Source organism: Nanorana parkeri, unplaced genomic scaffold, assembly GCF_000935625.1.
Source record: "Nanorana parkeri isolate BGI_ZX_2015 unplaced genomic scaffold, ASM93562v1 scaffold240, whole genome shotgun sequence".
Lineage (NCBI taxonomy): Eukaryota > Metazoa > Chordata > Amphibia > Anura > Dicroglossidae > Nanorana > Nanorana parkeri.
Genome location: NW_017306508.1, coordinates 1,204,247 through 1,221,734, shown reverse-complemented (window position 1 = coordinate 1,221,734; position 17,488 = coordinate 1,204,247). Strand labels below are relative to the sequence as shown.

Here is a 17,488-nt window from a genome sequence, read left to right as displayed (position 1 = left end):
GGATTCGGGTTCAGACGAGATTCATTAGCGGTAGTCTGTACGAAATTTAGTTTCCATTTCGTGTTCGTTTTGTTGAAAAATCGTACAGACTACCGCTAATGAATTTAGTCCGAAATTTCGTTTTCCAAAATTTGGATTTGTTTTGATTCGTCAATACTGTTATTCGGAAGTTCGAATACATCCAAATCTCAGAATAACGAAAATTCATCGAAAAACAAATTTTTCCAAAATGAATCGCACATGTCTAGTCTGGTCCCAGGGGCAGACACAGACGTATTGATTGTTCTTATATATAATCAATTATAAATAGACTTGTATCCAATGTCACTGATGTAAAAAGGAGACATAGGACGGTTCCAATGACAAGTTTATTAGTAAGGTAAATATTTCTTCACCATGTAAAGAAATGCGTAGACTCACACCAAGCCAAGTGCTCATCAAAGGACAGCACCGGGGAATCGTACAGTCTGAACATCGGTTACAGTAAGTGATGCCAATGTATCTAGTTCAACCAACAGAACACAGCCAACAAATAAACTTCTAATGTATCTGTCAATTATGATAACTGGTACAAATGGCATGCCTATTGACATCTGATCATAAAAAAAAAAAGTTGCAAAAGTATATAAAATAACAACAAAAAAGGTGAATCCGTTCCATCCGTGACGTCTTCTACACCAGGGTAGCGCAAAGCCACTGCGGAGATAAGAAAGGTGACAATAAGCTTGAATGAGGGTCAAAAGTGCGATATTGAGACTGTTAATATATATTGTTATATTTCTGTTAATAATACTGTTCTTATTCTGTTCCAGCCAATAATATGCTGTAAATCATGGTGCTAGCTTAGGCAATGCAGTTGATTTGTCAGTTATATAGGTTTAGTGTATTTTATAAGCCATGCCTCCTGTGCCTTAAAGGACAAGATCGCTAATAATATCAAAATCTCCCAGCCCCCCTCCCTAGTACTCTAAACTACCCCAAGCTGAACCATTCCTCCCTTCAGGTGATTACTTACCTTCTCTTCCAAGCTAAGATTGCCGGGTGCCCTAATGTTATGTGCAAAATCTGACATTGCTTAGCTGTAAACTGTCCCCACCCCCTCCCGCATCCCACACCTCTTCCTATTGGACAGTAAAGCAAACCTCTGCTTTACCCAATCCCCGGGTAATCCCAATTTACCTAAAACCCATACCCAGCAGAACATACTTGCCTTTTTCTTAGCTCTCTGGCTGCTCTGTTCAGTACCAAGAAAATACCCAGTACTTCCAGGTATGAAGGAGCATGTGACTCACTCCATGTGACAGCACTGGACCAATCAGCACTGTCATACAGGGAGACCATAACACTGTGTAAGCTATGTGTCCAGTGACTCAGAACTTACTCCTGCTCTTCCTGGTATGTATGTGAACCTGTTGGTCTTGCTGTGGCATGCACAGATTCACTTTAGGTGATGGCTCAATACGAAGGAGATGGTAGGAGGGGGGACAACATTCACCACTGGTAAGAGGTGTCAGATTTTGCATATTAGTGTACCAGGGAGGTTTGAGGCTCCTGGGGACTTGTTTAAAGTGTATCTCAACCAAATGAAAAAAAGTGTGATATATTGTAGCCTACCAATACTTAGATGTGGCGGCTGCATTAGTTTTCTTTTTTTCAAGCTTATTAATCTTTAATATAACCTGGTGATTCTGCCAGCAATACACGCCCTGTACTAGGGTGAGAACGCTTACTCACTGTACTGTATCTATGGAAAAGCAGTGTTGTCACCATAGGCTGTTTATAAGGCTGAAGTACAGAACCCCCTCCCCCCCCAACTCTATAGCACAGGGGAAAGATTTCTGTAGTCCAGAAGGGGCGATCTAAGGTGCAGAAGAGTTGTCAGCTCACTACAGGACATTAGGAGCCCACAGGATTTCTGGCACATCAACAAGTATTTTTTTTTAGATGTATTTAAAGGAGAATTATGGGGTGAGTGAAAAACACTTATCCCCATAATTCAAGCCGACCTGTGACACTGAACCTGTCACAGGTCGGCTCTATTGGTCGGGAAGTCAGCAAACACATACCGCCGATCCCTGACTTCCTGATCCTCTCCCTGCAAAGAGCAATGACACTCAGTCACCGCTCCCCGCATGGATTCCCTCCCCTCTCCAGCACTGACTGGAGGAACGGACCGGGGAGGGGGCGGGCACAGCTGACACTGGCTCTAGATAGGCAGAGCCAGCTGCCAATCAGCCAGTGGGGTGGATCTCTACAGTATTGTCGGGATCCGTCCCAGCTGCGGCGCGGCTCTGTGCGGTCAGCATATAATGCTGAGTTTTGGGTCACAGGAGGACATTAGTATATGTGCTCCTGTGACCCCGAAGAGAACTATTTGTTGGCCGATAGTTCTCTTTTTTTTTCTAATTCTCTTTATTCATAAACAAGTCAAAATGTGCATACATAGGCAGTGTGCGGCGTACCGCTCAAGCTTTGGTACAGAAGAAAATAACACATTCCTGAATCGCGCTTGGTTCCAACAGCGGGCCTGCAACTCATCAGGACATAATCTGTTTAACAGGTATATTCCAAAGCACACGTGAGTCACCATATCCAGTGAATTGGTAACATATTCATCGTAATATTAAACATCACTGATATCAGCCTTCCGCATCTAGGTATACCAACAGTCAGTACCACCTTCTGAAGAGTCATAGTAAGCGAAACAGTTACAATGAGAAGGTGGAATTACCACTAACGTACTGTAAGGAAAACTCCTACATCGTAGGAGCGCTAGGAGTCTTTCCTACATTGTTTTATCGGAAAATAAACATATGTGGGAATTACTTCCCTAACAGCAGGGGGGAGGAGGAAAAGGAAAGAAGGGAGGAAAGTGTATAGGTAGTAGCCCTTATTCCCCGGGCAGCATTACCAGCCTAGGCACTCAGGCCGCCATGACCCGCAGGTATGTATCGGAGTAACGGAAATGGAGCCATGCTCCCCAGGTTGCGCCGAAGCGCGCCTCGGAGTTGTGTACAGTCGAGGAGAGATCTTCCATTCTATATACGTCGTTGATCTTTTCAAACCACATGCGCATGGCAGGGGGGGTGGTTTGTCTCCACAGCATAGGGATGCACGCCTTGGCAGCAGAGAGTAGATGAATAGTGAGAGACCTCTTGTATTTGGTGATAGGCATAGCCGACATGTGTAGTAGGTAGGTCGCAGGCAGGTCTCCCAAGTCGGTCATGGTGAGTTGATTTATGATGTCCCTGACAGTGTCCCAAAAGGGTCTGAGCTTGGGGCAAAACCAAAAAACGTGGGACATCGTACCTCTCCCTGACTCGCATCTCCAACAGGTGGATGGTACTAATGGATTGATCTTATGTAGGAGATTGGGGACCCTGTACCACCTGGAGAGGATTTTGTAGCCCTGCTCTTGAGTCTGGTTGGCCATGGAGGCTTTGTGGGTGGCCAACAGGGCTTTGGCCCTTTGCTCCCCCGTGAACACTTGACCCAGCTCCTCCTCCCATTTCTGTAGGAATGGGGGACAATAGTCCTGTGGGGGGGATATCAGCATCCCATATACGGTCGCAATCACATGCCTTACTGGTTGACCTTGTTGACATAAGGATTCAAATGGCGTAAGAACCCGTGTGGGCAGCGCAGAGTGGGGAATCGCCATTAGGAAGTGTCTCAATTGCATGGCAGCCCAAGTGCTGAGGGGGGAGATACTAATGCGCTAAGGGAGGCCTGGGGAAGCCAGTGTCCGTTCTCGAAGAGATCTAGTAATCGATACTTATTTGCCTTGTATAAGTCCTTAAAGCGCGCGTCGGCCATACCAGGACCAAAGTCTGGATCCCCCAGCACAGGGGTCATGGGGGATGGGAATGGGGAGACGGATGTGTTTTTAAATGTCTCTCGGGCTGTTCTCAGCGTTGCCCCAATAGTGGGATGCGACAGCAGAGCCGAGGTGAGCGGCGCTGAAATCCACGGTAGGCCCTTAAGGGGTGCCCCATGATCCTCTAGTTCCATCTTCACCCATTGTTTGCATTCCTGGTGACATGTCCAATCCACTACCCTGGCAAGGTGGACCGCCCTGTAGTACATGCGTATGTCAGGGAGTCCCGCTCCGCCGTGTTGTTTCTGTAGCGTAAGGATCTTATTCCCGATTCGGGGATGCCATGCCCATACAAACGTGGTGAACAAGCGTCGCAGTTTATGAAAAAACCCTGGTGGTAGGTCGATAGTTCTCTTTTAACTGAATGAAACGTGGGAGAATGTGCTTATATTGGTGGGAGGTACCAAACATTTTGTTAGTCTTGCCCACACATACAGGTAGATGTCTGCTAGTCCTGCAGCCAGTTCAGGAAGACTACAGAACGGAGAAATACGCTTTCAATACAATTTACCATACCTCTGGTACGGTCAGATCGATATGTCCACTGCCATCCTTGTCCAAAAGCTTAAATATTTCTGAAAGAGAATTCATAAATGCATTTTATTTAACAACAAATCATTTTAAAGACCCAATAGATTGAGATTTGTGCTGTCAGTGCTGTGTATGGGGTTAAAGAGACTCTGAGACTCATCATGCAGCTCTGTAGTGGCTGATAGCTTACTTTTCAGTCACCTAGTAAGCCAATATACCAGTACATACAGTATATACTGTCCTCCCGGGCCGCCATCATTACCTTCCTCCCCTTCCTTATGACTGTCTTGCTGCTTCTCCCAGTCTGCACAGAGCTTATGGTCAAATTGCAGAAATCCCCTGGAACATCCAAACTAGGAGTTTAATCATTGGTTATATACTAGGTAATTGTGCTGCAGCACTTGCATTCCTCGGGCAAGTCATGTGTCATAGTAGGCACACCTCACTTTTTTTACTGACTTATAGCATGCTTAGGGGCATGGACTATACTCACAGCTACAAGACAAAGTCAGGCAAAATGAAGACAGGACAACTGTGCTATCACATAAACTACAGTTATCCCTCTTGATGTCAGGGAAGCAGGGGGGTCACCTCTCCTCGGGGCCACCTGGTCTGGTGTAGGGAACGGGGGCTCCTTCGGCCCTTTCAGAACTCCTGGCGCCAGGGGTGCAGGTGGGCATGCGCGAGATGCGCTCCGGGCACGTGGTAGACAGGCTTTGTGCGCGTGCACGGGGGCGCACACGTAGCGCGTCTGCGCCCATTAAGGCCGTCAGGTGTGGGCCTTGCTGAGGGAGGTTCCCAGCACACACCTTTCCATCCCTCCCTTCCTGCCATTGGCTCCCGGACGGAGAAGCCTCCTGGTTGCCTCGGCGACTAGGGAGTGGCTTTGATTCCCCTGGCTATAAAACCTGGTCAGAGCCCTGGCTTGTTGCTGAGTTATTCCACCTCTACAGCGTGATCATCTAGCCCCTTTGTTTGTTCCTACCGCTGCTTCCTGACCCCTCATCCAAACTTCCTGGTTACCGACCCCTTGGCCTACCTATCGCTTCTGAACCTTAGCTGCCTGCCTCGGCCCAGACTGGACTTGACTACTCCTTTGGATTTGCCCTCTTGTACCTCGCTCTTGGATCTTCCGGTCTGCTTCCTGCCAGTGGGTTCCTACCCCCGCTGTGAGTCCGCAGCACCACCTGACCAGCTACCGTAAATAAAAGTTGTCTGCCTCATTAACATCACCATTATCAGGGGACGGCTCCACAGAATGGAGGTCAGCTGTGCAAGCAAGGTCAGAGGAATGAAGATTGCAGCCATGGATTGTGAATATTGTAACACGTTGCGTCGGTTGAAGCTGGCCATACACCGGTCAAATTTCAGCCAGTGCGCGGTCCAGTAGACGCCTCTCCATTCTTTCAATGGACTTTTGTCAATGAAGCTGATTTGAATATTCTCGGCTGAACCACAGCTGCAGTCACTGTTGGGGTATTGTGACAGCGGCACATCACCAATGTCAGAATACAACAGCTAAACTGTAGATTAAGGAGTTCATTTATAAAAGTTCACATAGCACTGGCACCCCTAGATGGCGCTGATGAGTATAGGAAATTCCTTTACTTGTCAGTGCCATCTAGGGGCCCTAGTGCTGTGCTATTAGCTGGGGGGAACTTTTATAAAAGGAACTTCACCTATAATCCTAACACCTAATATAAACCCCAATCTTAACACTTAATCTGCACTCTAACACCTACATTATATCCAACCCCCCAACCCTAGATTTAACACCATCTTCAACACTCTAACCCATGACCCCAACACTAACCAAACCCCTAACCTCATCTGCCACCTAAAGCCTAAACACTAAACTATACCAGCCCCGCACTAAAAAGTAAAAAGCACTAACATGCCAGCACTGAAAAGTGAAGTAAAGGTTGTGTAACGTCATTTGTGTAAGATCTGTGTAAAGTCTGTGTAAGGTCTGTGTAAAGTCTTTGTAAAGTCTGTGTAAAGTGTGTGTAAAGTCTGTATAAAGTTTGTGTAAGATCTGTGTAAAGTCTATGTAAGGTATGTGTAAGATCTATGTATAGTCTGTGTAAAGTGTAAGGTATATGTAAAGTTTGTGTAAGGTCTGTGTAAGGTCTGTGTAAAGTCTGTGTAAAGTCTGTGTAAAGTCTGTGTAAGGTCTGTGTAAGGTCTGTGTAAGGTCCGTGGGTTCAGCATTGCACAATAGTTTGTAGTTTGGCTCATCTCTCACTTACTGAACAAAGTCTCCAGACGAGTCATGCAGGCAATGAAGGCGTCAAAGTTAACAGTCAGGTCTCTGGAAGCGTAGCGCTGCGCAATGCTCTGCTGGATCTTGTTGTTCACATTAAATCCTACAAGGAAACAACAACAACAACAGAGATTAGTCTTAGCCTAGCCATGGATACTACCGAGGAATATCGGCTGTCTATGGGAGAATATAAAGTAGACTGAGCATCAGATATGTTGTTCATGTCATGTACAGGCAGACCATGTAACATGTATGTGCAACTCTTCCAGGTATTTATTACCTCTCACAGAGATCACAGTACTCCCTCTGACAATGTATTCATCGGCTTTACTCCCCAGAAGGATGGAGCCATCTTTGTTCAGTCATCTTCCAAGGTTAGCCTCAACTTGCTGGACTGAGATGCTGACTCAATGATGACACACTTATGTAAATCTTGGTGTTGTATATCTGTAAAAAATAAGTCAAGGCAACTGGACTTGCTGTATTTTTCTTGAAGACTTTTCACTGGTCACCCAACCAGCTTTCTCAATTCAGAATGACTTGTACAAAAAGATTTCTGGAAATAAATATGGTGAATATCACTCCAATCCACATAATCGGTCACAACCAATCCAAATATGTGGATTGGAGTGACATTCACCATATTTATTCCCAGAAATGTTTTTGTACAAGTCATTCTAAATTGAGAAAGCTGGTCGGATGTCCAGTGAAACGTCTTCAAGAAAAATAAAGCAAGTCCAGTTGCCTTGACTTATTTTTTACAGATATACCATGACCTGGATGAATGAGAACCTTCACAGACGACTCTTGGCTGTCTTCACAAATGTCTGACACAGATCAGCACCTGCTGCAGCCTCCCACATGGTGACTTGCTACAAAGGTACAGTGTTGAAATCTGACCACTGGGGGGAGGGGAGACTGAGGAAATTCTTCCTCCAGCCTGCAGCAGACTGAGGACATCATCTCAATCTAGGCAAAGAGACTAGATCAAAGTACAAGGATGGATTTTTAATGATAAAAGGTAAGTTTTCTGAATGATACAGCTTCTCTTTAATAACTCATTCTGCCATCAAATATACTACAAGTCCAGCACACCTCTCTCCCAGACTCCTTCAGGTCACATGGTATTCATTGATCCTCTCAACATGAGGTGGGGCTCCTTCTCTTCAGTCCCTCCAGTATGATCCTCACCTTGCATGAACAGACACAATTGTATATGACTGGGACAAAACCAGCCTCCAATCGGTTACCTGCGTTGTACAAGGCCGTCCTCATTTCATGGGCATCCATGGTGCCTGATTTGTCTGTGTCTGCTTTACTGAAGATATCCTGTAAGCAGACCACATTTAAAGGGATTTTAAAAGCTTATATTTAATTTATTAAAGATGCAAAAGATTTTAAAATGTTTTGACTTTTATTGAAGTAAATGTAAAATGTTTTATAAACATTACATCAGTCATCATCGCAGTTCATTAATGTTTCACGTTTACCATTTGCAGCCAAGAAATGGTCCACTGGAGTAAATTTTTCTACAATTCTGAGTCATTTTACTACTATGCTGTGAGTAAACTCTTGACTGTTCTACTGTTTAGAACATGCCCCTTGATGCACCCATTAGAATTCTCTTATTAATGCTCAATAAAACTCATGTGATTAGTGGAGCAGGGTGTCTAAGAAAAAAAACACAAAATCAGGTCTTGCTGCAATACTCACCTCCACTCTGGTGCTTTCCCTTATAGACTTACTATTCTCCAATCCATCACTAGGTCCTGTTCTGAGTTGGATGATGCCTAGGGTTGTACAACTCACTTCCTGTGAGCCCAACGTGCCATGAACATGCCCCATGAGAGCATAGCATCAGAAGGACCAGGGCTTAGATTATACGAGCACCTCGCCCTTCAGGAGCAAGGACCACACACAGTTGATACCAGTGACGTGCGGTACCTCTGATTCCAGGTCAGGCATTCCCCAGCCTCGCCACCAGCACGTCCCGCCACCGGTCCCCAAGCTAGCGTGAAGGAGGAAGGGAGGAGCCTCCCTGTCCCTCACTTCTGGCTCATCACTGGTGAGGTATCGAGTTCGATGGCCTCAGTGTTTTGTTTTTGTTTTGTTTTTTTGATTGGACAGCTTGGACCAATGGCGCTTTGCCATTGGTCCAATGCCATCCACAGAGCTCACGCCTCTAACACAGAGTAGAGGCTGTTGCAGCTCTTGCCTCAATAGTTAGGTTACACAAGCAGTGGGGAAGCCCGCTGCTGTGTAACCTAACTACCTGTCAAAAGCTGGATGCAGCGCTGCCTGTAATTAACAGGCAGCGCTACGTCCATATACAACAACAACTAGTTGCGCTAGGAGTATACTGTTTGTCTAAAATAATACCAGCTGCAACAATGTGTGGTAAAACCGTGAATAATCAATTGATAGTATGTTGCGCTATGTGAAATTGTTACAACATCTCCCTTCTAGTGGAGTTGTGATCAGTGAATGTGGTCTGTCCAGACTGTTATTGTTCAATATAATTTATTATTGTTCAATATAATTTATTATATTGAATAATAACAGTCTGGACACTAAATACAGAATTTAATAATGTATTATTCAACAAAGTATATCACGTTAGAGAAATTCGGACAGACCACATTCACTAATCACAACTCCACTAGAGGAGAGATGGAGTTGTTGTAACAATTTCACCTAGCGCAACATACTATCAATTGATTATTAGCGCTACGTCCATGACACAGTGGGGAGGATTTCCTTGCTCTGTAACCTGATAGAAGCCGATCTGAATGGAGAAAAAGCTGTCAGCTTTAAACATGAAGCTGACAGCTTTTTCCTCCATAATACTAGGTGAGGCTCTGACTCACCTGACCGCACGTCCCAGGTTGATACCAATGATATCAGTGGACCCCCCAGAGGACATCAGGAAATAAGGTAAGTATAATGAGATTTTTTGGAAAAAACAAATTGTCAGGGAGGGAGGATGGAGGGTGGGGGAAAAGTAGATTTGGCCTTTGAAAATAAATGTTATTTGATACACAGTGTATCTGCAAACTACATGTCACCCCCTTAGGGTGCAGAGCTGCTGTAATTGCCTAATTATTGTTATTTTTTTAGGAAACGTGCAATAGGAAGAAATATGTACCAAATATTTCTGTATCTTCATCCAGAGGGTTCTGAATTCTACCAGACTCAGCGTTCCAGTGCCATCCATCTGAACAGATCTCAGTCAAAGAATATATCTTTTTTAATCACATGTCATCATAGAAGGTCAATAATTCTGAAGCCAATCATTTTCCAAGAAAGCCACAAACAGTTTTTTGTCGAAACTGGCCAATAACGGTGTTACTGAAAATAACGGTATTCCGCTATGTACTAATAAAGGGCTCTCACAGCCCCTTTACTAGGTCACATTATGTCTGTCATTTACGGGAACCATTGCAAAGCCAGACCAGTTTTTGGCAAGTGAGACCCAATCAGCATCCTCCTTGGAGCTGGCTGTACACTGCTAAAAATTTGTCCCGCTGACTTGGCTGACATTCAGTGTGTGACCCCCGTCGGCACGTCTCCATTTCACAAAAGTCAATTTCTCAGTTGACTTTTGTTAAAGGAGCCACTCTGAAATTTCTTTGCCAAACAGTGACTACAGCACTTTCTGGAATGTCTCCAATTTTGGAAGGTCAGCTCCAAAGACAAGCTGATGAGTTGTTGTTTTTGTATTCTTGTGAACATCAGGGCATATACACTGAGTGGCCAGATTATTATGACCACCTGACGTTTGTAGGCAAATTAGCTATAATTTTGCGCTGAAGTTGCTAGAGGGCCAGACCATTATAAATAGGGAAGCAGGTTGTTTACCACGACAGTAGAAGTGATTTGTTTCTGAAGATATGGGTAAACAAAGCGATTTAACAGCCTTTGAATGTGGGATGATTGTTGGCGCTCAGAACCATGGAGCGAGTATCAGCAAAACAGCAGAATTTGTTAAATGTTCAAGAGCAGCTGTTGTTAAAGTGTTTAAAGACTGGACGGTCAGCCGAAAATCTGGGTCTGAAGGTGCGAATTGTGGCCGTCAGCGCCTGTTCAATGTTGGGGCAGAACGGTGAGTGGCAAGACTGGTACAAGACAACAGAAGGGCAACAGTGCATTAAATTACTGCAGATCTTAATCACGGATCCTCTCAAATGATCTCTGAACGCACTGTTCACCGTACACTGCATCGTATGGGATATGGAAGCCGAAGGCCTGTTCCAACACCTTTGCTGTCTGCAGTTAACAAGATAAAACGTCTCCAATTCGCACAGGAACACAAGGATTGGACAGTCGAGCATTGGAAAAAAGTCATGTGGTCCGATTAATCACGTTTCCAGTTGCATCATGCAGATGGCAGAGTGAGAATTTGGCGGGAACAGCATGAAAGCATGCACCCCACATGCATGAGTACAACCCTTCAAGCTGGTGGGGGCAGTGTTATGGTTTGGGGCATGTTTTCCTGGCATGATTTGGGCCCTTTAATTCGTGTGGAACGACGTCTGAATAGCACAACATACCAAAGTATCGTTGCTGATCAAGTTCATCCTATCATGTTGATGGCGTATCCCAATGGAGATGGCTTCTTCCAACAAGACAATGCGCCATGCCACGGTGCTCGTATTGTGCAGGAGTGGTTTCAAGAACATGAGGGAGACTTTACCTTGCTTAGGTGGCCCCCACAATCACCAGATCTCAATCCAATTGAGCATTTGTGGGACGAAGTTGAAAGAGCCATCAGGCAGCTGGTTCCACAACCATCAAATCTCACAGAACTGGACAGTGCTATTCATCAGGCATGGTGTCAGATTCCTCGCATCACCTTTCAACATCTCGTGGAGTCAATGCCAAGAAGAATCGCCGCAGTATTGAAGGCAAAAGGTGGCCCAACGAAGTACTGATGGGGTGGTCATAATAATCTGGCCACTCAGTGTATAGCTACCATTTATTAGTGACATCTCTATTTCTTTTTACTGCTTGAAACTTGAAAGTTGAACTCTAGGCAGATCTACAAATAACACAAATTGTTGCATTCATTAAAAAAGGTCTCATTCACAAGTACGACAACACAAGGTGGAAGACTCGCATCTTTAAAGCTCTTCAACCACCAACCAACACACATCTGAGAGATTGCTCAATGGTCACCAGACAGTGAAGTACACACATGTGCAGTTACATCGCATCACATTGCTGTGCAGCAAAAATTATACAACTTGTTGCGTTCAGGAGGCTTTCCTGCTTGGCAACCACCACCATTTATACAAGTGAAAATATGTCTTAACCTGTGCATATAGTGGTATCGGTACATTCAGGAAGAGTTTACAAGGCACTGAGGAAAAGGCAGTGGGGGTTCCTAATATCTCAGAAAGCACCAGGAAATGATAGAGGATAGTACAGCTCCAGTAGCCACTTCCTTTCTGTTTTGTACTGAACCAGTGCAATTCAGTCCAGTTGCAGCCAGAATCAGTGCCTGTACAGCCAGTGCCAGCCAGAACCAATGCCTGTATAGCCAGTGTCAGCCAATACCCTTGCTATCCAGTACCAGCCAAAACCAGTTCCTGTACAAACAGTATCAGTGCCACTTAAAACCAGTGCCTGTATTTCTGGTACCAGTGCCAGCCAGAACCAGTGCCAGCCAATATCCTTGCTATCCCGTACCAGTGCCAGCCAGAACCATTGCCTGTACAAACAGTATCAGTGCCAGTCAAAACTAGTGCCTGTACTGCCAGTATCAATGCCAGCCAGAACCAGTGCCTGTACAGCCAGTGCCAGCCAGAATCAGTGCCTGTACAGCCAGTACCAGTGCCAGTCAATACCCTTGTTATCCAGTACCAGTTCCAGCCAGAACCAGTGCCTGTAAAACAGTATTAGTGCCAGTCAAAACTAGTGCCTGTACTGCCAGTACCAGTGCCAGCCAGAACCAGTGCCTGTACAGCCAGTGCCACTCAATACCCTTGTTATCCAGTACCAGTGCCTGTACAAACAATATTAGTGCCACTCAAAACCAGTGCCTCTACTGCCAGTACCATTGCCAGCCAGAACCTGTGCCTGTACAGCCAGTACCAGGCAGTTCCTCTACATTACTTACCCTTTAAAAAATTGAGAAACCAACACAGAGAGGGCAATTGGCAAGAGTTTATTAATGTGCCTTAAATGCATCAAAAACAGTATCTGAATGTAATGCGTTTTAGACCTATAGGTGCATAAATAGGCGTTCATCATTTGTTGATTAACAGGACCTTAAAGAGACATCACAGTTGTACTGAGGCAGCTTGTAGATGGATCTGTGGTGGGTGCCTCTGACCATTGAAACTTAGGGTCCTGTGTGAGACATGGCTGCAGGTCAAATGAATTAGAATCCGGAGGAAACTGCAATTTTTTTAAGCAGCCGTCATCTTCTAACACCCTGATGAAAATCTTTCTACTGGCAATGGCTTCCAAAGCCATTATCAGTCCAAGAAATTGTTTCCTGCCGGTGGCCAACTGAGGGTCCATAGCCATTGTACATCTGCGATGTAGACAGACCTAACGATCAAAGACAACCAAAGATTTTATCTGAAATCATCGATGACGATAAAATAATTTGGTCATAAATCAGCCCGTGCGCCTAATACGGCTTTTCCAAAATTACAGTCTGAGTCTATCATATCTCTCTCTATATATTGTTTATGGAGAGTGTTACAAAAAGGATACATCCATGAGAGAGACCATCTCTCTGCAGGTCACCAGTGTAAATCCAGTGGATTTTAAGTCTGTTCCTAAAAATAAAATAAAAATACATTGTATACTTTCACCTGTCTTTTGAGAGTGCCATAACCAGGGTTAAAATATGTGAACCCCAATAATGAACTTCTCTTATTTGCTACATTTTGGTCTGTTACATGTACCATTGAAAGTGCATGGTTATATCTGTTCAATAAGTAAAACAAATACCTGTTGTTCATGCCAGAATTTTAGTGTTGCCCTGTGTGGTGTTATTTCAATTTTTTTTATCCATTCTGTGAACCACAGAACCTTTATTAACCCCTGCAGTGGTGCTACCCCCTCACTGCAAAGGTTACCTGCTCGTTTTTGTCTGGGTGCTAAAAAAAAAATTATACTCACCCGAAACGCGGAGCCGGTTTGCTCTTAGACCGGCCCTTCCAGCCTCTCTCCCCCTCCACTGCAGCAGTCTAAGGTCCTATAAATCATCACGTTCTATACACAGTGTATAGACATGAGAACGCTAGGAACATTCCAAAATGCTGCGGCATAGGGGGAGAGAGGCTTCAGAGACCAGAGAAGCAAAGAGCCGGCTCAGAGGTTCGGGCGAGTATACCTTTTTTTTAGCGCCTAGACAAAAATGAACAGTCAACCCTTGCAGTGTGGGGGTAGCCCCACTGCAAGGATTTTTAAAGATTTGCCCGGAGTTCTCCTTTAACTTCGAAGTCAGCTGTGTTCTGTGTATCAAGATTGCAGAGGATGTCAGAGCTCCTGATACAGATACTTCTGGTATTTGTAGATTAGCCGCTAGAGGGAGCTTTCAATGGCTTATTGCAATTGCTCTATAAAATGTTTGGATTTCCAGAGCCGTAGCTAGCTCCCTTTTGCGCCCGAGGCAAGAACAGAAAATTGTGCCCCCCAATAGACCTGTGCGGTATGTGACGTCATGTGCCCCACCTCCAGGATGGTGGAGCACATGTGCAGAATGCCCTGGTGGCCAAATCCAAAAAGTATTTTTAGTTTCCGTTTATTTCGTCTGAAACACATTTTTAGTCTTTCCACATGTCTAGTAATGTGCGCGTGTGTGTGTGTGTGTGTGTGGGGGGGGGTCTTTTTTGTTTTTTATTTTTTATTCATTTTTGTTTTTTTCACTGTTGGGGGGGGGGGGCTACGGGGAAATATCAGGGGTCTAAACAGACTCCTGACATTTCCCTTTTGAAATAGAAAAAGAGATTGAGGACACGGAGTCCTCAGCCCATACAGGCAGGGGGAGAGCAGTGGGGATCCGAGGAGAAGCTTGAACCTGTGCCACTCCTCTTCTCGCTGCCGAGCGCGCGGCTGTGTTGGCCACCTGGCGCCCCTGTTGCCAATGGCGCCCTGTGCGCGCCATGGCAACAGGGGCGAGAGGGCGTAGCCAGGCCGGCCCTGGCTGCACCCCCTCTCAGCTGCGCCTGAGGCGAGTGCCTCACTCGCCCCATGGTAGCTACAGCCCTGCTGATTTCTGTCACACATGTCTTCTTACAAGGCATGTGTATAAAAAGCATGTGTATAAGATGGTCAGCTCTTCAATAACAAAGCTTTATAAGTAATATCTAATGGCAACTGTTATTAAGAAGGAATGCAGCGTGATTTAAAAATCAGTGTTTGCTCCATCTAGTGGCTCATATACAAATCTCTATATTTAATTGAATAACACAAATATGGAAGAGCAAGCAAGCAAACATGTAAAAGTTATATTAAAAAAATACTTTAACACTTGGTGGGAATGTCTGCGCCTCCGCCCATATTGGAATAGACTTTATGCCTTGATCTATAAAGTACTCCAGATCCGACCACCTCGTGACCCACAGTATGTTTTATTGAATCGTCCAGTCCCTGGTTTATCCAAGCCCGAAGCCAAATTATTATCATTCTTCTTTCTGGCTGCAAACATTTCCTTGGCACAGGCCTGAAAATCCCCGGCAGTTCCGTTCAGACAAGTTATTTCTAAACTGTCATGGATAATGGTACACGAGAAACTGAGAAGCATCCTCGGAGATACCCGAAGTAAATTCGAACGGGTATGGGAGCCATGGATGCAATACCTACACATTTCTGAGTCTCCTTAGCTGAGAGTTCCTGTTACAATACCGATCTCCACTCCCTGTGTCCCGGATACCTCCCTGATCTTTTTCTATTCTTCCTCCTTCCTATACTTTTACCCTTTCCCCCTTCTTGGTCTCTTAATATTGTTCTTTTGAGCTCATTATGTGAAATGTACCTTTGTTTTTTGTCCCTTTATGAGCATCTAATATACCTGATTTGTCATAACAGTTATCATTATGCAATGATATGACCTTACATGACTGTGTAACAGTAAGTATCCTGCGAGATGCTATGTGTATTTTATTTCGTTGTCTTGTCCAAAACCTTGATAAAAATTTGTGATAGTAAAAAAAAATACTTTAAACACTCCAGCTTCTTTTTTTTATAGAGTGGAGAAGTGTTAACATTTATGTCAGGTTTTTGCATCTGCCTGTGGAAATGGGTAAGTGATATCCAATTGGAACAGTTCATAAGATACGCAGACTGATTTAAAAATAAAAAAAGTGTTTGCTCCCTCTAGTGGCTATTTAATACATCTCTTTTTTTAAAGAATAACACAAATATGGAAGAGCAAGCAGGTAAAGATGTGAAATTTATATAAAAATACTTTAAGGACTCCAGTTAAATTTTTTTTCAGGTTTTCATCTTGTGCCTGTGGCCCCAAAACAAGAAATGAGGGGTGTGTCACTGGGATAGGAACACGCAGGCAGCAATAAGAAATTTTCAGACGTGGTAATCTTTCAGTAGTATACTAAAATGTGTTTTGTATTTCCTTGTGTCCCCATTGGGGAGGAAGTGAATTATTGTGGATAATTTGTAATTTCTCCAATGGCATATAGACAGCAAAAAACAACCTTACTGGGGGCCTAACATGTCCCTAATACATTGCAGTAATAACTAGAAATCATTGGCTTGCTGTAGACGCTGTATTTTCCCTTTAAAATAAAAGTTATGGTAGAAAAGATAAACTTACTCCTTGCTAGAAGCTTGTTGAGAATTGCCTGAATATCCTTAGCATTGATTTCTCCTTTCTACAATAGATAAGAAGCAGTAAGCAATGAGAAACAATGACACCAATGGGCAGTGTAATGTATAGTGAGGATGTTTCAAAGTTACTTACGTCCCCTGCCATTTTCTGGAAAATATTCTTGAAGTCGGCAGACACATCTTGGTCGGATATCTGAGGCTGAGGGAGAACAGAAATAGTTATTTCAAGGCGTTACTGGATTTCTGGGGAGCTCTAAACAACAAATTAGTCTCCAATTTTATGCAACGTTTCCACAATCTTGGGAGCCCAGTGAAGTTTAGCTGAAAGAAATCCCATTTTGTCTGTTGTTTCGACCCTCTTCAATCACTGTAAATTCTCTTTTATCCAAAACTTTAATACATATATATATATAATAATTTCATAATCTTTCTAATCTATTTGATTGGGTGATTATTCCTTAAAATGTATTTGTGTAAAAAAAAATAAAAAAATACATGTCTGGTCCTTCATCATTTTGCCTCCAGGCCACAAGTTTGTCTTAATAATATTATAAGATTCAGCCACCTCGACTTCCTGTGTAGGGGTGGCCAATCTGCCTTTCTATACAAACACGATATCCCAATGCTATATGCACCAACACATCCAGCAAATTAAACACCTCCTTCCAGACTGCCCACCATGGCCACATGCTTCTGTGCAGAGGCCATTCATATTCCTCCATCCAGGATCTTCTGTTAATCAGACCTGTGGTGGGATTTTCTCAGGGAAGTGATGGAGGGACGGTAGCTCAGCAGGTTGGAACCAGTGAGAGTAGTGGTGGACTCAGGAGATTGACCCTCCCAGAAGTGTTGGTTTCCGAGTGGAGTTCAGAAGTCGATTTTGCAGGATCTGAGCCATGTTCAGTGGCACATGTGGCAGAAGTACAGGTGGCAGAAGTAGGGATTTACATTCTTTTTTTACAGGGATAGCTTGCCTGGGTAGCGTGTGTATAGCATCAAAGTTGCTTTAATAC

At 44.2% G+C, this 17,488-nt stretch overlaps 1 protein-coding gene across 1 annotated transcript in view; it reads right to left on the bottom strand.

Moving 5' to 3' along the window:
- Positions 1-672: 672 nt before the first annotated feature.
- Positions 673-17,488, bottom strand: part of CAPN8 (calpain 8) — a 49,667-nt gene continuing 32,851 nt past the window's right edge. The window contains exons 14-21 of the mRNA XM_018556504.1: positions 16,609-16,674; positions 16,462-16,519; positions 13,395-13,459; positions 9,817-9,885; positions 7,922-8,000; positions 6,658-6,774; positions 4,394-4,452; positions 673-696 (exon numbers count right to left, since the gene is read on the bottom strand). Coding sequence (XP_018412006.1) covers positions 673-696; positions 4,394-4,452; positions 6,658-6,774; positions 7,922-8,000; positions 9,817-9,885; positions 13,395-13,459; positions 16,462-16,519; positions 16,609-16,674 — 537 coding nt within the window. The remainder of the gene's footprint in view (positions 697-4,393; positions 4,453-6,657; positions 6,775-7,921; positions 8,001-9,816; positions 9,886-13,394; positions 13,460-16,461; positions 16,520-16,608; positions 16,675-17,488) is intronic.